Here is a 19892-nt window from a genome sequence, read left to right on the forward strand (position 1 = left end):
TCGAGCATCAGTAAGTTTGCAGATGACACCAAGCTAGGAGCAGGTGTTGATCTGTTGGAAGGTAGGAGAGCCCTGCGGAGGGAACTAGACAGGCTGGATGGGTGGGCAGAGGCCAATGGGATGAGATTTAACAACAACCCCAAGCAATGCTGCAGGCTGGGCACAAAGTGGCTGGAGAGCAGCCAGGTAGAAAGGGACCTGGGGGTACTGATAGATAGTAAGCTGAAGATGAGCCAGCAGTGTGCCCAGGTGGCCAAGAGAGCCAATGGCATCCTGGCCTGCATCAGGAACAGTGTGGCCAGTAGGACAAGGGAGGTTATTCTTTTCCTGTACTCAACACTAGTCAGGCCACACCTTGAGTGCTGTGTCCAGTTCTGGGCTCCTCAATTCAAGAGAGATGTTGAGATACTGGAACGTGTCCAGAGAAGGGCAACAAAGCTGGTAGGGGCCTGGAACACAAACCCTATGAGGAGAGGCTGAGGGAGCTGGGGTTGTTTAGCCTAGAGAAGAGGAGGCCCAGGGGGACCCTTGTTGCTGTCTACAACTACCTGAAGGGACATTGTAGCCAGGTGGGGATTGGTCTCTTTTCCCAGACAACCAGCAATAGAACAAGGGGACACAGTCTCAAGTTGTGTCAGTGGAGGTCTAGGCTGGATGTTAGGAGGAAATTCTTTGCAAGAGAGAGTGATTGGCATTGGAATGGGCTGCCCAGGGAGGTGGAGTCACCATCCCTGGCGGTGGTCAAGAAAAGCCTGGATGAGGCACTTAGTGCCATGGTCTAGTTGACTGGCTAGGGCTGGGTGCTAGGTTGGCCTGGATGATCTTGCAGGTCTCTTCCAACCTGGTTGATTCTATGATTCCATTCACGTGGTTATTTGTATTGATAGTATATGAATGTATATGCAGGGTTGTAACCCAACTCAGTGTGATAAAGCACAGAGATTTATTATAGGACTGGGGATAATTAAAGCAGCTCTCATTCTCTGGTTAAGTTTGTTGGTTTTAAAAATGTCATTAGTTATTTATTTATGAAAAATATACAGGGGTAATTGTACCCTTTGGGTTTTTTCCTCCCACCTTTTCCTCTTCAGGCTTAGTAGAGAAAGGGATAAATAGAAATTACCAACTGCCTTTTTGGTTTCTTTTCATTCTGATTTAACATTCAAAAGGAAAAAAAACCCAAATCTTTAAAAACCAGAAAACAATATTGCTTGATAATTTTTTATAGGTTTAGGGAGATTTTTATAAAACCACTTCCTATATAAACTTACTTTTATATTTTAGGCAACACAGCTCAGGTATTTCCATCCATAGGGTGTTTTTTGGTAGGTTTTGTCTTATTGCAGTCTACAAACGAGATGTGAAATAAGTTGAATTCCAATCATGTAGAATTGTAGGCATATATAAAAATGTACCTCTTGATTAATTCTACCTCAAGTGTTACTTGATCTGATTAAACAGGTAACCTGATCAACTCTGAGGAAAGCAGCATAGATTTGAGTCTGCATGGACAGCTTTCATTTTGACAGGAAAATAATCTGACTTTTGATTTTCCAGAAGCTGGTGTGACAAATGAGCTTTGTTTCATCTAAAACCTTTAGAGAGCTGGAGGTTAGGTGAGATGCCTCACAGGCACTGTTCATTACACAGGCTGCTTGGTTTTCTTTTGTTCTTGCACTTGTGATAGCTGTCACCAGGAATTAGTGCAGAGCATCTGTGAAGAATTTTGTGTCTGAGGTTGTATTGTAAATCTAAGTGAGAATTCTCTATGAAATCTGTGCTCTACAAAAGCAAAACCCACCAAAGTTGTTGAGAAACTGTACAGCTGAAATAGAATCACAGAATTAACTAAGTTGGAAAAGACCTTCAAGGTCATCGAGTCCAACCTGTTACCTAACACCTTCTAATTAACTAAACCATGGCACCAAATGCCTCATCCAGCCTCCTTTTAAACACCGCCAGGGATAGTGACTCCATCACCTCCCCGGGCAGCCCAGTCCAATGGGCAATCACTTTCTGTGAAGAACTTCTTCCTAACATCCAGCCTAAACCTGCCCAGGTGCAGTTTGAGACTGTGTCCTCTTGTTCTGTGTCTGGGTACTTGGGAGAAGAGACCAATCCCCACCTGGCTACAACCTCCTTTCAGGTAGTTGTAGAGAGCAATAAGGTCTCCCCTGAGCCTCCTCTTCTCTAGGCTGAACAACCCCAGCACCCTCAGCCTCTCCTCATAGAGCTTGTGCTCTGCAAGGGTAGAAATAGATGTGTCTTACTTAGCAAATGTTAAACTAGACATCCAAGTGCAGTCCTGCTAAGCTAGCTAAATATAGCTGGGGTTTAGCCTCTATTTTTCATGTAGTTAGTGAAGCCTGAGTACTTTTTGCACCAGGGAATCAGTTTTCAGATGTTATTTTGCTAATTGGTCTTAAATGCTTGAGCTGTTACAGCAGAAGGTTTGCGAGGAGTTTCATGTTCATGCCTTCAAACACCTCATTTATTGTCCCTGTGTTCAGTTAACTGAAGAGATTTAATACAGGATTTCTCTGAGTTGGCTTTCAAGTGCACTTTTGCTATGAAGAAAACCTGTTTTAATGATTTAAGTTTAAAAACTGTGCTAAAGCCTCTGTTGTGGTTTGGTGGTGTTGGTTTGTGATGGTTTCAGTGTTACCTGCCCCCCTCCCCCCACTTTGGAAAATCACCCAGACTAGACTCAGTGGCTCTGGAACATTGGAATGAAGCTTTATATTTACAGCTTAGCACAACATACAAGCAGATATTTACAGTATCTACAGTTATATACAGAAATATGCAAGGTAAAAGGTAATACAGAAACACAACTCCCTCCCAGAAACCTGAGTCCCCAGGAGGGGCTCTCAACCACCCTTCCACCTTTCTCTCACCTCTCTCCTTTACCCAAGATCTTGCTTTATGTTTAAGGTAGTTTTGAGGGTTGGCCAGGGGGGTTAGGAAGCAGATGGATTAGTGACACAGATGGCAGGTTAGGTCAGAGGGAGAAGTGCAGCCCACAAAGCCCAGAGAGTGACTCTGTTATCTATATTTATGTTCTTGTTATACATCTCAGCAAGCCTATGAGTGAAGTAGACATCACCATTGTTTCCTTTTCACAGCCTGCAATCTAGTTGTTCTCACCAAAACATTCTAGCTAGGTTCAGACTAGCACGTGGTTGGTTTGGGGGTTGGTTGGTTTGTTTGTTGCTGGAGGAAGTGGCAGGGTTAGCTTTTTTGGTTGGGGTTCTTTTGGGGCATAGGGAGTTTCTGCCAAACTCCCAGTAGAACAGTGTCTGAGAGTTCAATGAAGTTAATATTGACTTGCACATCATAGAATCATAGAATCATCCAGATTGGAAGAGACCTTCAAGATCATCCAGTCCAACCTAGCACCCAGCCCTATCCAGTCAACCAGACCATGGCACTAAGTGCCTCATCCAGGCTTTTCTTCAACACCTCCAGGGACAGTGCCTCCACCACCTCCCTGGGCAGCCCATTCCAATGCCAATCACTCTCTCTGCGAAGAACTTCCTCCTAACATCCAGCCTATACTTCCCCTGGCACAACTTGAGACTGTGTCCCCTTGTTCTGTTGCTGGTTGCCAGCAATAATCTCAACTGAGTGACTGTAGTAGACCAAAGGAAAGTTATTGCTTGACTTAATTGTTCTCATTTTTTTTCTGATGAATGCATATTTAAATAGCTGGGAATCTTTATATTTTGGAGGGTTTCTGTTTTAAGAAACCATTCTCCATTTCTTATGGTTGACAGGATCTGAAGTCAGGGAAATACTCTAAGCTCATGCTGCCAGGTTTTGTTTTTTTAAATATTGCAAGTATTTACTGAAGCTACTTTCTGTTACTAGCTCTTACTCTTTATTAAGATGCTTGAAATATGATTTTCTAACTCTTGATGCAAATACCAGAATTAACTCTGTTTGAGGGCTGAATTGTGTCTGTGTCATTTCTTGCCAACAGCTGTATCACATACATGTTTTCTGACTTTAACCTACAGCATCCACTTGTCTGCCACAGCTTCTATTATGCTCATTTACAGGATATAACTTTCCTTAATATTGCTGGAGTAACCTAAGAAATGTTTCTAACTAGTTATTTTGAAAGATTTCAGCTCCCCTACACCTCTCATCATTGTCCTTGGTGCTAAAACTAGGGCTGCCACCATTGTTTGTCAAGGTAACGAAGGTATTACTGGAACAACATAAAACTGCTCTGTTCGAGGTATATGCAGTTAGAGGTATATATAGTCTTGTCAGCTGCTAGTAATTGGCCTGCCCTGCTGTTTTTGAAGCTATAAAATGTTTTAGAGATGTATTTATATAATATTTAATTAAAGAAAAAAGAATCAGTGTCAGTAGGGTTTAGTATTGCTTGAGCAAAAAGGAGTTCCAATATATTTATTCATTATCACACTCAGAAGTGCTGGTCTGGAACAACCTATACAACTGAAAGCTGATCCAATAAAGGCAAACTTAAGTTTTACATGGGCTTTTTTATGCTGTTTAATTCTGCATGCATGACTTTTTCATTAAAAAGTCCATAGTGATCTCCTTAAAGCCAGATTTTAAATAGGTGATTACATGTAGCAGCCATGGAAGTACTCCTGACTGTACAGGAATTGTATCAAAACGATTGGCTTCTGAGCAGCATCACACACTGGTTGAAAGGTATTTACTTCATCTAGAAACTGGAAGAAATGCATAGCTGTGGCCTTTAGAGGATGGAGCTACAATTCTGTGAGGAAAACAGAAGTGTATTGTTAGTTAATCAAAAGGCTTACTTGTGCTTTCCTCTCAAATTTCATGTGATTTAGTAAGAAAATTGTAACAAATGGACCAAGATGAAAGTGACAAATTAAGACAAATTAGATTTTGCAACAATCAAATGAAAAGGACAAAAGTAAAGCTTTAGAAAACAGATACTTAACCAGGACCATAAGCAGAACTTTATGCACTTAAAATACTGCATGACTGAATTTCTCTTCCTTCTGCTCCATTTCCATTCTGAAAATGATGTGAAGAAGTGCTACTAAAGGAGAAAGTGAAATCTTTGTATAACCTGGATAAAAGAAGAGTGTGGTTCTAAAACTTTTCTTATAGGAAGCAATTAAAACCTGAGGTGATGTTTTTTTTTAATTTAACATAAATCAGATCAAAAATCTCACTGCAAAGGCCAAGAGTGCTGTTGGAACATTTGGGTGCTGAACTTCAAAAACATTTTTTCTGTCATTCTTAATGTTAGCAGATGTGGCTCAGCAGGTCCCTGACATGGATATGTATGAACAAGTGAAAGATCAACAGAAGGGCAAGAAAGCCATTTGATAGGTCTGGTTTATTTTGTTAGTTTTATAATGCCAAATATTTCAAATATGCACACTCAGTGTTGCTTGGCAGCTGGAGTAAAATATATATGTTCATCTGTCGTGTTCCTTTTTGGTGAGGCTGGCTTTCTAGCTATTTACCTTCACTTTGAAGGTAGGGAATCAGCAATAAAATGTTTGTATATCAGCATTTTACAGACCTCTTCTCTAAATACAAATGATTATGACTGCATTCTCAGAATATCAATATAATTATTTCATGAGGAACTATTTTTCCAGCAGCCCAAAGTATAATACTGGTTTATTAGGGGATAAAACATATTTAACCCATTTATGGATTAGTATGCTAAGATGTGGGCTCTAGGGGGAGTCAGAAAAGGTCCTACACCTGGGCTGGGGCAATCCCAAGCACTGATACAGGCTAAGCAGTGACTGGCTTGAAAGCAGCCCTGGGGAGAGGGACTTGGTGCTGGTGGACGAGAAGCTCAACGTAAGCCACCAGTGTGCGCTTGCAGCCCAGAAAGCCAACTGCATCCTGGGCTGCATCAAGAGAAATGTGGCCAGCAGGGAGGTGATTCTCCTCCCGTACTCCACTCTGGTGAGTCCCCACCTGGAGTGCTGTGTCCAGTGCTGGTATGTGTCCAGAGAAGGAGGAAGAAGATGATCAGAGGGCTGGAGCTCCTCTCCTGTGGAGACAGATTGAGAGAATTGGGGCTGTTCAGTTTGGAGAGGAGATGGTTCCAATTTGACTTCATTGTGGCCTTTCAGTATCTGAAGGGGGCCTCCAGGAAAGCTGGTGAGGGACTTCTTAGGATATCAGGTAGTGATGGGACTCTGAGAAATGGAGCAAAATTAGAAGTGGGGAGATTAAGTTTGGATGTTAGGAAGAAGTTCTTCACTGTGAGTGTGATGAGACTCTGGAACACGTTGCCTAGAGAGTTGGTGGAAGCCCCATACCTGGAGGCCTTTAAGGCCAGGCTGGATGTGGCACTGAGCAACCTGATCTAGTGTGAGGTGTCCCTGCTCATGGAAGGGGGATTGGAACTACATGATCCTTGAGGTCCTGCCTAACCCTGACTGATTCTATGACTCTGTAAATGTTGAGAAAAGGAGTAGCGCAAATAACTTTCTTGGTTTGGATCGAGCATGTTTGGGTTTTTCATAGAATCAACCAGGTTGGAAGAGACCTCCAAGATCCTCCAGTCCAAACTATGACCCAGCTCTATCCAGTCATCTAGACCATGGCACTAAGTGCCTCATCCAGGCTTTTCTTGAACACCTTCAGGGATGGTAACTCCACCACCTCCCTGGGCAGCCCATTCCAATGCCAATCACTCTCTCTGGCAAGAACTTCCTCCTAACATCCAGCCTAGACCTCCACTGGCACAACTTGAGACTGTGCCCCCTTGTTCTATTGCTGGTTGCCTGGGAGAAGAGACCAACCCCCACCTGGCTACAACCTCCCTTCAGGTAGTTGTAGACTACTTCAATTTTTTTCCTACTGAAGCAGCATTATAGTATTTATATTCATTCCAAGTAGTCAAAAGTAGGTGAGAGAGGTCAAAGAGGTGTGAAGGCACTGAGCCCCACTGTTTGGAAATCTTACTGATAGGCCCAATCACTGTCAGTGTTTACCTAAAATTGTATAGAAAGATTAAAAAACCTAAACAGACTGACTTGTCATGAAGCTGCCAAGCTCTAATATATTAGTGGTCTGAATATTACTGACACATTTGTTCAGAGAGGATTAGTGTCACTCATTTTCATATAAGATAATGGAAAACAGTGATGAGAGAAAACTAGGAAGAATTTCAGTACTTAGTTCTGAGAAGGGAGAGGCAGTTCAAACAAACACAAAATACTTTCACATAAACTATGAAATAGGAAAGCTTTTCAATTTTTACTGTTTCACCAAGGCCTCAAGTGATTGTGAGCTTAGCAGGTAACCAAAATAACCCCCAGCAAATTTAACATAGTCTCAGAAGGCAGATTTGCAGGAGCAGGAAATTCCAGGTGGTACAGGTCAGTCTAAATAAAGGATATGTGCTGTCAGAAGAATTTAAACTTTCTGGTTTTTAAAGCCAGGTGCATTTCTGATGAGAAAAACAGCAGCTTGGTATCACTCTCACAGAAGAAGGGCAAAGCACCCATCTTACAACTAAGGGGGTTTATAACATAAGGAGATATTTTAATTCTCAGTGCAGAGAAACTGTGTGAAGACTTGGCTTCATCTGTAAATCTGGTCTTATTTTCATGCACTCTAACTGCATTTTAACCAGCTTTTTTCCCCTTTCCTTTTTTTTTTTTCCCTGTCTTTGCATGCTTTATGTCTTTTGTTTGAACATTAGGAGCAAAAGCGTATAGATGGCACCACCCGTGAGGTGAAAAAGGTTAGAAAAGCCAGGAACAGACGCCAGGAGTGGAATATGATGGCATATGACAAAGAGCTTAGACCTGACAACAGGTTGTCTCAAAGTGTGTACCATGGAGCGTCTTCCGAGGGATCACTGTCCCCAGATACTAGGTCTGTTCACAGCAAAGCTGTTTGTGATACCACAGTTGTATGTTCAAAAGTACTGAGTAGAATTAGGTGTTTTTGCAGCTTGGGAATAGTTAGAATAGACAAAACGTATGATGCATGTCTTAAAGTTATCCTCAAAGTTACTTGAAGCACAAATAACAGGCTCTGTAATCTGTTTTGGTTTGGTCTTTCTCTTCCTCAGCTTCAGACAGGCATTTTGTCGTCGTAACGTTATGCACTGGAGTGAAATGTTTGCTGCATGCTTTATATTTGATTGCCAGTAACTGTAGTTACAAAAGCATTTAAGTCTGCCTCTAGTGGGTGCTGTCAGTACCTCTTCCTTTGTGTCTAGTTTGTCATGTTAGGAGACCGATAGCTTAAATGTTTTCCTGTGATCTGCTCAGTTGAGCGTACTTTTGTCTCTAACAAAATGCTTGAGTGGGAGAATAGTTCAGCTTTATGGATGTTCTATTTGTCTAAAAGCAAGCTATGAAACCAGATGCAACATTATCGCTTGACACAGCAGAACTCTCTGCTCAGGGACACGCAGAACTCTCTGCTTAGGGACGGGCAGCAGAATTTATCTTCATTGGCTGAGATTCCCTTTGAACTCAGGGAGAGTTCCTTCTCCTGGTGTGCACACAAGCCTGATATATTTTTTGTTCACTAAGCTGTTCTCACTATAGTAATTTCCAACTTGATTTCTTCAGTTGGGGTTGATTGCTAGCACTAATGTTAGGAACAGAATCTACTGAGGAAAGTATGTGACAAATTAATGTTTTAATTGTTGAGCGGCTAGGCTGAGGAAGCAGCAACCACTGCAGGTGTGTAGATTGATCCTTTTACTCTGTTGTCTAATGGAGTTTAATTAAAATAATTGAAAAAAAATAAGAAAAATCTGGTCAGAACTTTGTCTATTTCATGTTTTGGTATTTGTGAAGAGTAATAATCTTGCAACTGAAACAAAGCATTAAAAGAAAATTGCTACTTCTGCTTCAATAATACTTTCAGACCCCTTTTCTCTAAAGGTTTTTTATTACCAATTCTTTTTTTTGTTCACATTTTCTAATTAAAAAGGTTGTCTCCTATTTGTCAGCCTGTAATGTTTGACTGAAGTTGTCCTTACCATAGGTTCATGTGGTAAAACGACTCTGATGTTCAGCTAGGAAGTGCAAGATGTGGATTTTTTTCATCATGAGTTTTGCTTCCAATCTTTTTTCTTGCTTTAACACCTTCCCCTTCTCCCCCCCCAAGATTCTCGAGTTTAAACAGCGATATTGAAGTGATTAGTTTTTACCTCCCAGCAGCTTCACCATGTATTTGACTGTTTGCAGATACTCATGTTTGCAGTCTGTAGGATTTCACTTTGGGTTTTGTAGGGTGCATCATGTTGGACATAGATCTTGTGGCATGACATGGCTTGAAGAGTTAATTCTGTGAGTGGTAATGAGGTGGAAAGAAGACTTTCTCGTTTTTGTCTTGGGATAGTCTTAGCTGTAGGAACTAAGCTATAAAATACCCCATACATGTAAAAAAAAATTACTGGTTTCAGAAATGTATTTGTGCTGACAGCTACCACATGAGCAGTGTTTTATAAACAAGGTCCCAAAGAAGACTTTTTTTGGCTACATTGTGATTCTTGTGTAATGCTAAAGTAGAAAAACCCCAAAGCCTTGTGTTTCTTCTTTGCTGATTTGAAGACTTCTGCGTTAAATTTTACCATCCAAGTGTCCAGGCTGTGGCATTTTACTATGTATTTGTTATACCTATTGTACTTTAGAGAGAGAAACACAAGCTGAATCCAAACAGAAGCCAGCAAATTAATGTGAGAAAAGTCAGAACAAGAAAAGAAGAGTGGGAGAGGAGGAAAATGGGCATTGAGTTCATGAGTGACGCAAAGAAAATGGAACAGGCAGGAAGCATTAAAGAGGACAAAATGCCCAAAGGGTTTGTTGTTTTGTTTTACTCAAAGCCCTGGCTTTTTGTTGCTTACCTTGCTTCCAGACTTACAGATAAGTGCATCAGTTTACTGTGTTCACTAAAAGCCAGGCTGCACGATTGCTCATTACTAAAACAACCACTTGCAGTAATGGGATGAAAAGATCCTTCTGCTCCCTCTCTTGGGCCTGTTTGACAGAGCGTCCTAGACTTTGTATCTTTATGAACTCTCTGCTCAACTAATATTTATGTTTCCCAGTTTCTCTAAGCCTTTCCAGCAAAATTAATTGTGCAAACAATCAAAGGCATTTCCTAACTTTTGACATGGGCTTTCTCTGCTTTGGTAAAATGCATTCTGCATAATTGCGAGTGCTTGCAGTATTGCTTTCCTTTTTCTGCTGCCATTGCTACCTTAAGGTGAGCCTGATAAGTATTATCATTTCCAGCTGTCAAAGTTACTGGCAGAAACAATAAGCCTCTTTATGACTACTAAAATATTCTAAAATCTGGTGAAAGGTCTTTTTTTTTTTTTTTTTGTAGGACATTCTGCATGCAGCTAATATACTTAAATATGAAAAGTGTTCAATTTCAGTCCTTTTATGCTGACTTTCAGACTAATTTATTTTCAAGATGTATTAAGCTGAACCATGATCTTTTTGCTTGTTTGTTTTGTTGTGTTTTGTTCTCGATTGTTCTGTGGACTTGCAAGGGAATGGTGCTTGGTAATCAGAGAGTCCTGTCGCAAGAATAATTCTGACTGTGTTTCCTTTAGTTTGTCTTTTTGGCTTTTTTAGGTCCTAGCCTGTTACACTCACATAATCTGTTGTTCTGCATCCATTTACTTTAATTGTAGGTCTCATGCATCTGATGTTACAGATTATTCTTATCCTGCTACTCCGAATCATTCCCTCCATCAGCAGATAGCAATGCCTTCGTATGGAACAGGAGACGGTCCACAGTACATGGCAGCATCCCAAAGCCATGAGCATGAATACAGGCCACCTTCCACCACTGTACGTCATGCTACTCTAAACAGACCTCAGCAGCCACCTCCGCCTCCGCCCCAGCCTGCAGATGGCCAACATGGCTCAGTACCTGTGGTACCGGCAGAATATGGGTAAAACTCCTGGCGTCTTCTAGCGAATTCTTGACAAAACTAGAGGGATGCTGTGATGGTTTGGGTGTTCCCTGCCCACCACACTTTACAAGTCACCCAGGCTAGACTCAACCAGCTCTGGGAATATAAATGAAGCTATTTATTTACAGCTAGCACAATGTACAAGCAGATATTTACAGTACACACAGTTATAGACAGAAATATACAAGGTAAAAGTAATACAGAAACACAACTCCCCTCCCAGAAACCTGAGTCCCCAGGAGGGGCTCCCAACCACTCCTGCACCTTCTCCCTGCCCCTCTCAACCTTACCCCAGTCCTAAAAAAAGAACTGATGTTCAGCCAAGAGGTTAAGAAGCAAAGGTGAGTGGAAGGTGAGGTTAGGGAGATGCAGCTCAGTCAGAAGCCCAGCCAGAAAGACAAAAATGGCAAGAGTGTTATGTAATGTTTTCCATTTCTTCTTCAGCAAGACTCTGAGAGGAATAGACATCACCATTGTTTTCCTTTCACAGCCTATGATCTAGTTCTTCTCACCAAAACATTCTAGCTTGCTTCAGACTAGCACAGATGCACATTTGTTGTAACCATCATGACATATGATGCATACACACGAAAAGACCCAAATAGATTACCTGTCTGTCTGGGGAAGTCAGGGGAAAAAAAAAAAGGTATCATTTCTGTCTGTGAACTGAATTTAGGTGAAAGCAGAAATAATGAACTGTATATTGAATGTGGTGAAATCAATATGCTTGGAAAATATTGAGTTCCTAATGTAGTGTTAAGGAGGAGATAATTTTCCTCTGAAGTGGAAAATGGTTACAGCATAATTTGTGTAATATCTTAAACTTCAGGAAATGTGCAAAAGAAATACTGCTGAATGTGATTAATGTGGCAGTCTGGATTGCATCCCTGAAATGGCTCTTTAAAGGAGCTTATGATAGAATTGGATGGGATGTCCTCAGACACAGAATCAAGACTCCTGCTGCTACAGAAAGCTCTGTAATTCAGGATATGAATTTATCAAACTCCTACTTAGATATTTTGACTAAACGCATTCCAGGGGAAGACTTGCTGCAGAATACTGGCTCTTGAATAGCAAGAAAATGTCTGTTTTCTGAGCACTCTGTGCCTGCTTCTTCTCAATACATCCTGGGAAAGCATTTGTGTGATTCATGGTTTTTCATGATGTGGGTGGCTCAGTTAGGCTATGATTGACTGCTCTAACCTGACTGCTCCTCTGTTATTTCCAGCTTATAATGGAAAGGCTTGTGCTTACTCCTCAGGTACATGACCACTGTCACTGTATCACAATTGTCATACATTCACAGAATCAGAGAACATGCTAAGTTGGAAATGACCTCTAGAAGTCATCTAGTCCAACCTCTTGCAGTAAATGGAGACATCCTCAACTAGATCAGGTTGTTCAGAGCCCCATCAAGCCTAGCCCAGAGATGGAGCCTCTGCCTCCACCTCCCTGGGCAACCTGTTCCTGAGTTCCACTGCCCTCATAGTAAAGATCTTCTTCCTAATGTCCAATTTAAATCTATCTTCTCTAGTTTTAAACCAGTTGCCCCTTCTCCTGTTGATACAGGCCTTTACAAGCAGTCCCTCCCCAGCTCTCTTGTAGGCCCCCTTCAGGTACTGGAAGGATACTATTAGGTCTTCACAGAGCTTTCTCTTCTCCAGGCTGAAGGGGCCCAATTTTCTCAGCCTGTCTTTGTAGGAGAAGTGATCTCATGACCATATCCATCAGGTCCATGTCCTTCTTGTGTTGAGGGCCCCAGAGATGAATGCAGTATTCCAAGTGAGGTCTCACCACATCACAGTGAGTGGCAGAATCACCTCTCTTGATCCGCTTCTTTTGGTGCAGTCCAGGTTATGATTTTCCTTCTGGGCTGCAGGTGCACATTGCTGGCTCGTGTCCATCCACCATAGACAGTGCTGACATTCAGTGATACATTGACATAGAATCAACCAGGTTGGAAGAGATCTCCAAGATCATCCAGGCCAATCACCCAGTCCTATCCAATAAACTAGACCATGGCGCCAAGTGCCCCATCCAGTCTTTTCTTGAGCACCTCCAGGGATGGCAACTCCACCACCTCCCTGGGCAGCCCATTCCAATGGCAGATCACTCCCTCTGTGAAAACCTTCCTCCTAATATCCAGCCTATACCTCCCCCGACATGACTTGAGACTGTGTCTCCTTGTTCTGTTGCTGAATGTCACATACATCACTGAATGTCATCAGTAACTTCCCTTCAATCTTATCTCCTATATCCAGTACATTACTTGTTCCATAACTCTTAATTCCAATTCTTTTCTGCTTAAAAATTCATTTAATGACATTTTAGCAAAGAGAGCAGCTTTTCTCTGTTCCTTCTCTTGAATGAATAATTGGAATGAATCAATTTAATTACATAATATTTAAATCAATGCATGTGACTAAAGTTGAGGGATGCTAGGGATGTGGTTGAGATCCCATTCCTGGAGACCTTCAAGATCACACTCGGTGTGGCTCTGGGCAACTTGATCTAATTGGAGGTGTCCCTGCTCACTGCAGGGGAGTTGACAAGATGACTGTCAAAGGTCTCTTCAAACCCAGTGCAATCTATGAATCTGTAAAGAACCACATGAGATGTATGATGGACCTTTCTGTAAATCCTGCCATTCATATTTCCCATTGTGCTTCATGCCTCTACCTTTTTTTGTTTATCAATACCTGTTCTAACACTTGGTCTTCCATGGAAGTGATAGGCTTAGTCTACAGCTTTGGTCCCTTCTCTGTAGGTGTTGTGCTTCATATTCTCACAAAGCAGAGGTATAGCAACAAGCATAGCTCTATACTTAACTAGGCAGAACCTCTTAAGTTGAAAATCTCATGTTGGAGTGCTGGAAGAGCTTTTAACTTTGTCATAGGCTTTAAATCTCAACATATATTTGCCATCTCCTATGTTTATAATCACTTGCATGTTTAGCTCAACTGTTCAGATTCCTTTGAATTTGGTTTTAGCTGAGGTTGGATGAGAGCAGTTTAAGGGGAGGTGATTCTCTAAGTCCTGACTTCAATACATTAAATGTTTTTGTTTTGTTTTATATAGGATGCTTCCAGCTCAGATGGTGGATTATTACAATCCTGCAGGTCCTCCCCCTCCTCCTCCTCCCCCTATGATTCCTTCAGCACAAACTGCATTTGTTAGTCCCCTTCAGCTTCCTGTGCCATCTTCCCATTCTGGACTGGTGACTGGCTCTACGTATGCAGCTACACATCCTCCTCCTTCTAGTGGGCTTGTTGTCACTGCTCCTCCTCCTCCTGGCCCACCTCCTCCCCCTCCAGGCCCTCCTGCTGCAGGTTCATCCCTCTCTTCCTCCCCAATGCATGCTCCTCCAGCTACAGAGGCAAAACGTCATGAAGCTGCACAGCAGCCAATAAGTGATGCACGAAGTGATCTCCTTGCTGCCATTCGAATGGGTAAGTGGACACTGACTTTTGGGTACTGTTGGTTGGTTGATTGGTTTTCAATGAAAGCAGTGTTGTCTTCCAGTGATCTAAGTTCATGGCTTCTGTTCTCAGCTTGGCAGGATATCATTGTTTAACATTTGTCAGCCCTGGCTTGGGTCCTAAATCTAAAGATGTACAACTTTGTCCAACATAGCCTAGTGTTTGATGGACACAATCAAATGTTTGTCATGTAAAGTAGCCAGTTGGATTTTTGCTTCTGGTTAGAGTTATCCTACACCAGGCTTCAGATCTCTGTTTTTTTTACCAATGAGTAGTGGCTGTTCCTGACTTTGCTTACAATAGGCAGCTGTAGGTCAGTGGTATTTGCAAATACAATGATGAAAAATTCCATCTTCAGGTGAAAAGGACCTGTACTGTCGTGATTGTTTAGTTTTAACATATAGTTGGCAGTTTTAGAAGTCTGCAAGCCTTCTGTCTCTGAGGATGGATTCCAATCTAGTCTAAGTCAGTGATTTCTTTGTTTCCTTCTTCTTCCTAAATATATTGCTAGAATACAAGAAGCTCACCAATAGCAATATGAAATTTAAAATCTCTTATGCAGAAAGCTTTGTCTGAGAATAATTGTCTCTACAGGAATTCAGCTGAAAAAGGTGCAGGAGCAACGTGAGCAAGAAGCCAAGCGAGAACCTGTTGGAAATGATGTGGCAACCATCCTTTCGAGGCGCATCGCGGTGGAATACAGCGACTCCGATGATGACTCAGAGTTTGATGAGAACGACTGGTCGGACTGAACCCGGTCCAGGCTCAGTGACAAGCCAATACTTGGCCACAGCAATTACTTTCTTAGCAAGATGTAAAGCAGGGCATTGACACGCACTAAGGCTAGTGATCGAAGTGCTAAAATTGAATTGGTGTTCTTCAGGATGCCGTAGCTTAGCAACTCTGCTAACAATGATGTGATGATGCTTATGCAGCACAGAAACTTGTCTTACTGTCAGTATTTACTGCATAATACTTAAGTGCCACTAAATGTAGCAAATCATGTGCTGCGTGCAAAATATGCTGCAGTTGTTGCACTGTTACAGGACCAGCATTTTATTTGACTTTCCTGATCTGGAAGGGATTTTGTTTTTTTTTTACTTTACATCTTATTCTTTTCATTAATTAAGCAACTTAGGTACTTGTGAATTGGTCTGGTTGTTAGTCTTTGAGGACAGTTAACTACATGACTGAAATGTTACTTAAATACGACTTTGTTAGGTTTTTTGATGAGCTACTAATTATGCCCACTCTCTTCTATTTTTAATTACTTCTGGGCTTAGCCTTTTTTGCATACAGAATTGGTTTTGTATAGTCTTTCTTTTTATCTTAAAAATGTAGCAGATGATGAAAGGTAATGTTTTGATTGCTCTTCCACACACTCCAAAACAAACACTTTGTGAGCAAAGCGTCTAAGTTTGCAGCAGTACCAGCTCTGGGTTGTTGGCTGCTTGTTGACTAAAGTATAGGGCAGGGGGGATGTCTCGGGATAGGCAGTGGATGCACATCTATGTTACAAATGGTGGTTAAAATACTTCTACAACACTGACCAATTAGATGCAGAGTCTTGAGGACAGATGTGACTGAAGCCATGCAGTCGTTGCAGTGTAGAGATGTTACTGTGTTATGGCTAAAGATTGGAATGGTCCAGATCTAGTGATCAGATGCATTTCACAAGTATTAAACTTGGTCTTTATGCCTGTAGGTACAAACATCTGTAAATAAGTTTTGTTGATGGTTTGTACATGTGTAGTCATGACAGGTAGTTTTCAGCTTCCTGTAGCACATCTATTCAAAGCTACTCTTACTTTGAATGTATTTTTTTTCCCCTGGTGCATCTCACTGAGGAAAGACTGGCAGTTCAAACAGTTTTAATGGGTGTTTAGTTCCTATGCCATAAACATAGACATTTGTTTGCTCCTTCCCTAGGAGCAGTTGCTGCCATACAGTCTACTTTGGCTCTGTTTTCTTCAAAGGCAATTCCAGTATTAAATTTTTTGTTTGGGAGTGGGTTTTTTTTTTTCCTTCTTATAATTTTTTTCCCCCCTCTGGATGGAGTCAGGCTGCTGCTTTACCTAATGAGGCTTTTAAAATTCTATTTGTAGCAGGGAATGAGTTCTTTTCTTCCAGTTTCAGTCTTTGTAACTGAAGTCTCTATAATTCCAGGTCTAACATTTGGTAAAGTCCCTTTGTTTTGTGAGGCTCTGTCAGTTCTTTAAAAAGGAAAACAAAAAAGTAAATAACTATGTAAAATAAAGAGAGAACTGAAAGATAATTATCTAGCCTGTGTTTACACATTTAACAGTTTTAGTCCTGAGAATGTAACAGTCTAACAAGATGTTTGCATGCGAGCTATTGGCTACTGTATTGCTGTTTAATCCATGTATGATTTTTCCATCCCTGGTGGTCTTCTTTATGGCTGGGTGGAATCCTACTGCCTCCGTGTTGGTGTTTAAAATTTGTCACATAAAGCAAGACCAACCTCTGCATGATGGTGACCAGCTACAGCTCTTGGTAACTGGTGGCAGTTGAAGGTACTCAAATCCTTTTCAGTTGGAAAGGGAGGTAGTAGCCAGGTGGGGATTGGTCTCCTCTCCCAGGCAACCAGCAGTAGAACAAGGGACAAAGTCTCTATGGAGCTGAGCTTGTCTTAGCCTTAAAAGAGCGAGCTGAAGTCTGCTATATTTTGTGTTCTGGAATCTGAGGTCTGTGTGTCCACCGCAGAGGACAGGATGTAGGCCATAGCCTTGATGGTGGTTTTCATCCCTGGATAGAGATGGTTTGTTTGGATGACCATGGGGTTTGCACAGTGGTTTGCAAACTGATTCTTTGGACGGGTAGGCTAAAAGTGCAGCTGGGACTGCAGTGTTACATCGCTGTGTAAGTAGGGAGAACACTCTCGCTACTCTTTTAATACATGCTGAAATGAAATACCTCAGCAGAAGATTCTTTCCAATCTACTGGAATTTGATATGACAGAAGATATATTTTATGAGCACAGAAGTTGGACGTGTCTGAAGTTTTTTAAGTTGTGTTAATTATGAAGAATAAGCATTAAATGAGCAATCAGTCATTGGCCAGTTAAGGTAGTGTAGTTCTTTCAGCTGTAGTAGCCAACCTGTTTTTCTGAACCTGCAATGTTGTCATTTTCCTTTTGGTATTTTATTAAGCAAATGTGAGTTGAATTTAGTGATGTAAACTAACATTATTCTAAGCTGGTTTTACCAGTTTCATCAGACTTTTGAGTTGTGAATAAGTAACAAATATGAATAAAATCTCACTTTTGAGCCTGTCTTTCTTTTCTAAGATTAGTTAGTAAGGTTTTGCTGTTAATTTTTATCTGGTATTTACAAATAGGGGAAAAGAAAATGTAAAGCTTCCAAATGCTGTCTGTGATCCCATTAACCATTGGTTTGCTGGGATGGATGGTGGAGTCTACAGAACCAGACTCCTTTAAGGTACTGCTGCTCCTTCCAACACGCATACTATGTTCGTTTGCAAACCTTGATTCAAGCTCCAAGCTGAAGTTTTTGGCTGGTGTAAAGAGGTATTAATTAATCTAGAGGCAGCTTAACTTTTTCTTCACTGAAATGGATTCAACAGCAGCTTTGCTTCCAGAAAGAACAGGACGATGTATGAGGTGTATTAGGAAGCCTCCCTCCCTGCTTCTTTTAATGAGAGTCTCTGTAGATTAATGACACCGAGGACAATATTGTCAAATGCAAACCTCTCTCTGCCTACTAGAAAAATAGTTTTAATTTACTCTTTTAGTTGTAATGAGGATAAACCCCACTATGGTAACAAGAGTGGATTGGGTTTTTTTTTTTCACTGGGAAGAACTTGCATAAACCATTTCACTGGGATGAACTTACATAAATGTGATGGTTTGGGTGTTACCCACCCCCCCATCACTTTGGAAATCGCCCAGACTAGACTCAGCTGGCTCTGGAAATTGAATGAAGCTTATTATTTACAGCTGGCACAATATACAAGCAGATATTTACAGTACATACATTTATGTACAGAAATATACAAGGTAAAAGGTAATACAGAAACACAACTCGCCTCCCAGAAACCTGAGTCCCCAGGAGGGGCTCCCAACTGCCCTTCCACCTTCTCCCCTTGCCCCTCTCAACCTTACCCCAGTCCCAAGGAAGAATGGAAGTTCGGACAGGGGGTTAGGAAGCAAAGTGGATTAATCAGAGAAACGGCAGAGAGGCTAGAGAGAGAAATACAGCTCCAAGCTCCCCAGCAGAATTGTGCTATCTATATTTGGATTCTTGTTCTTATATCTCTCAGCAAGCCTACAAGTGAGGTAGACATCATTCTGTTTTCCTTTTCACAGCTTGCAATCTAGTTCTTCTCACCAAAACATTCTAGCTGGCTGCAAACTGTGCAATAAACCATTTGTGTAATAGAGTAGCCTAATTGTAAATTAAACAGATTTGTTTATGCATCTTAGATGTAGTTGTTTCCTGGGAAAATAAATTAATCTTTACCCTGTTCAGCTGCCAATTCCAGTCCCTCTGGTGCTTGGTTCTTACTTCACTGAAATTTTCCATCGTTGATTTGAACTTAATTCAGGTAATTTAGAGCAAAGACACCAATTTACATAGAAGCTGAATACAAAAGCTGGCAATTTTTTCCCTGAGACTATCTTAGTAAAGCATTTCAAACTGCTCATTTGTCATTTGGGCTTGGAGATAGGGCTGATGATCACTTGGCAGGCTGCCTCCACCGCTTCTATGGTTGTCTTTTGAATGTTAAAAATATTTGCACTGACATCAGTTGGTATTTAGATAGTTCTGATTTTCTCTGTACTAAGATGGGCTAAATGAAGGAGTATACAAACCTTTGTTGTGAGAGAAGTGCACGCTGTGCAGAACAGGCTCCAAATGGAGCTTGTTTATGGTGCGTGGATGGAGTTGGGAGGAAGGGAAATGACTCCTTGGGAAATTGTTTCTTGTGATGTTTTCTGCAGGTATGTTATCTCTCAGGTGCCAGACCTTGTTTTAATCATGAAGGGGTGTTGCCTTCCACTTGAAACAACACATCTAAGGGTACAGCAAATGTGTAATTTCTAAAAGTGTCTAAAATACCACTCTAAAGTGAACTGATTATAAACCTGATGATAATGAAAACTTCATTACAGTCTTGTGGCTGGAAGCTGAATTTGCACAAATTTGGTCTTGAGCTGAAGTACTATTTCCTAGCAGTGGGGTAAAATAAATACTAGAACAGCTTATCCAAAGATGGCTTTGACAGTGTTGATTTTGACACCCCATATCTTCCACCTTTTCTTCTTTTTCCTTGTTTCCCTCTCTCTCCTCTCCCCCTCTCTCTCTCCTCTCCCCCTCTCTCTCTCCTCTCCCCCTCTCTCTCTCCTCTCCCCCTCTCTCTCTCCTCTCCCCCTCTCTCTCTCCTCTCCCCCTCTCTCTCTCCTCTCCCCCTCTCTCTCTCCTCTCTTTCTCTCT

The 19892-nt window shown here is 41.4% G+C and overlaps 1 protein-coding gene across 4 annotated transcripts in view; it reads left to right on the forward strand.

Annotated features, from left to right (window-relative positions):
• The window catches only part of WASF3 (WASP family member 3), a 99364-nt gene extending 79800 nt beyond the window's left edge, over positions 1–19564 (forward strand). For 3 of the 4 annotated variants that reach the window (XM_064172206.1, XM_064172212.1, XM_064172222.1), the window contains 4 exons: positions 7691–7866; positions 10655–10918; positions 14018–14388; positions 15013–19564. In XM_064172206.1, coding sequence (XP_064028276.1) covers positions 7691–7866; positions 10655–10918; positions 14018–14388; positions 15013–15170 — 969 coding nt within the window. In that variant the 3' untranslated portion in view covers positions 15171–19564. Of the gene's footprint in view, positions 1–7690; positions 7867–9643; positions 9811–10654; positions 10919–14017; positions 14389–15012 lie in introns of all 4 variants that reach the window. The other variant, XM_064172230.1, reaches the window with a different exon arrangement.
• The last annotated feature ends 328 nt before the right edge of the window (positions 19565–19892 follow it).

This window comes from Pogoniulus pusillus, chromosome 3, assembly GCF_015220805.1.
Source record: "Pogoniulus pusillus isolate bPogPus1 chromosome 3, bPogPus1.pri, whole genome shotgun sequence".
NCBI classification, from domain to species: domain Eukaryota; kingdom Metazoa; phylum Chordata; class Aves; order Piciformes; family Lybiidae; genus Pogoniulus; species Pogoniulus pusillus.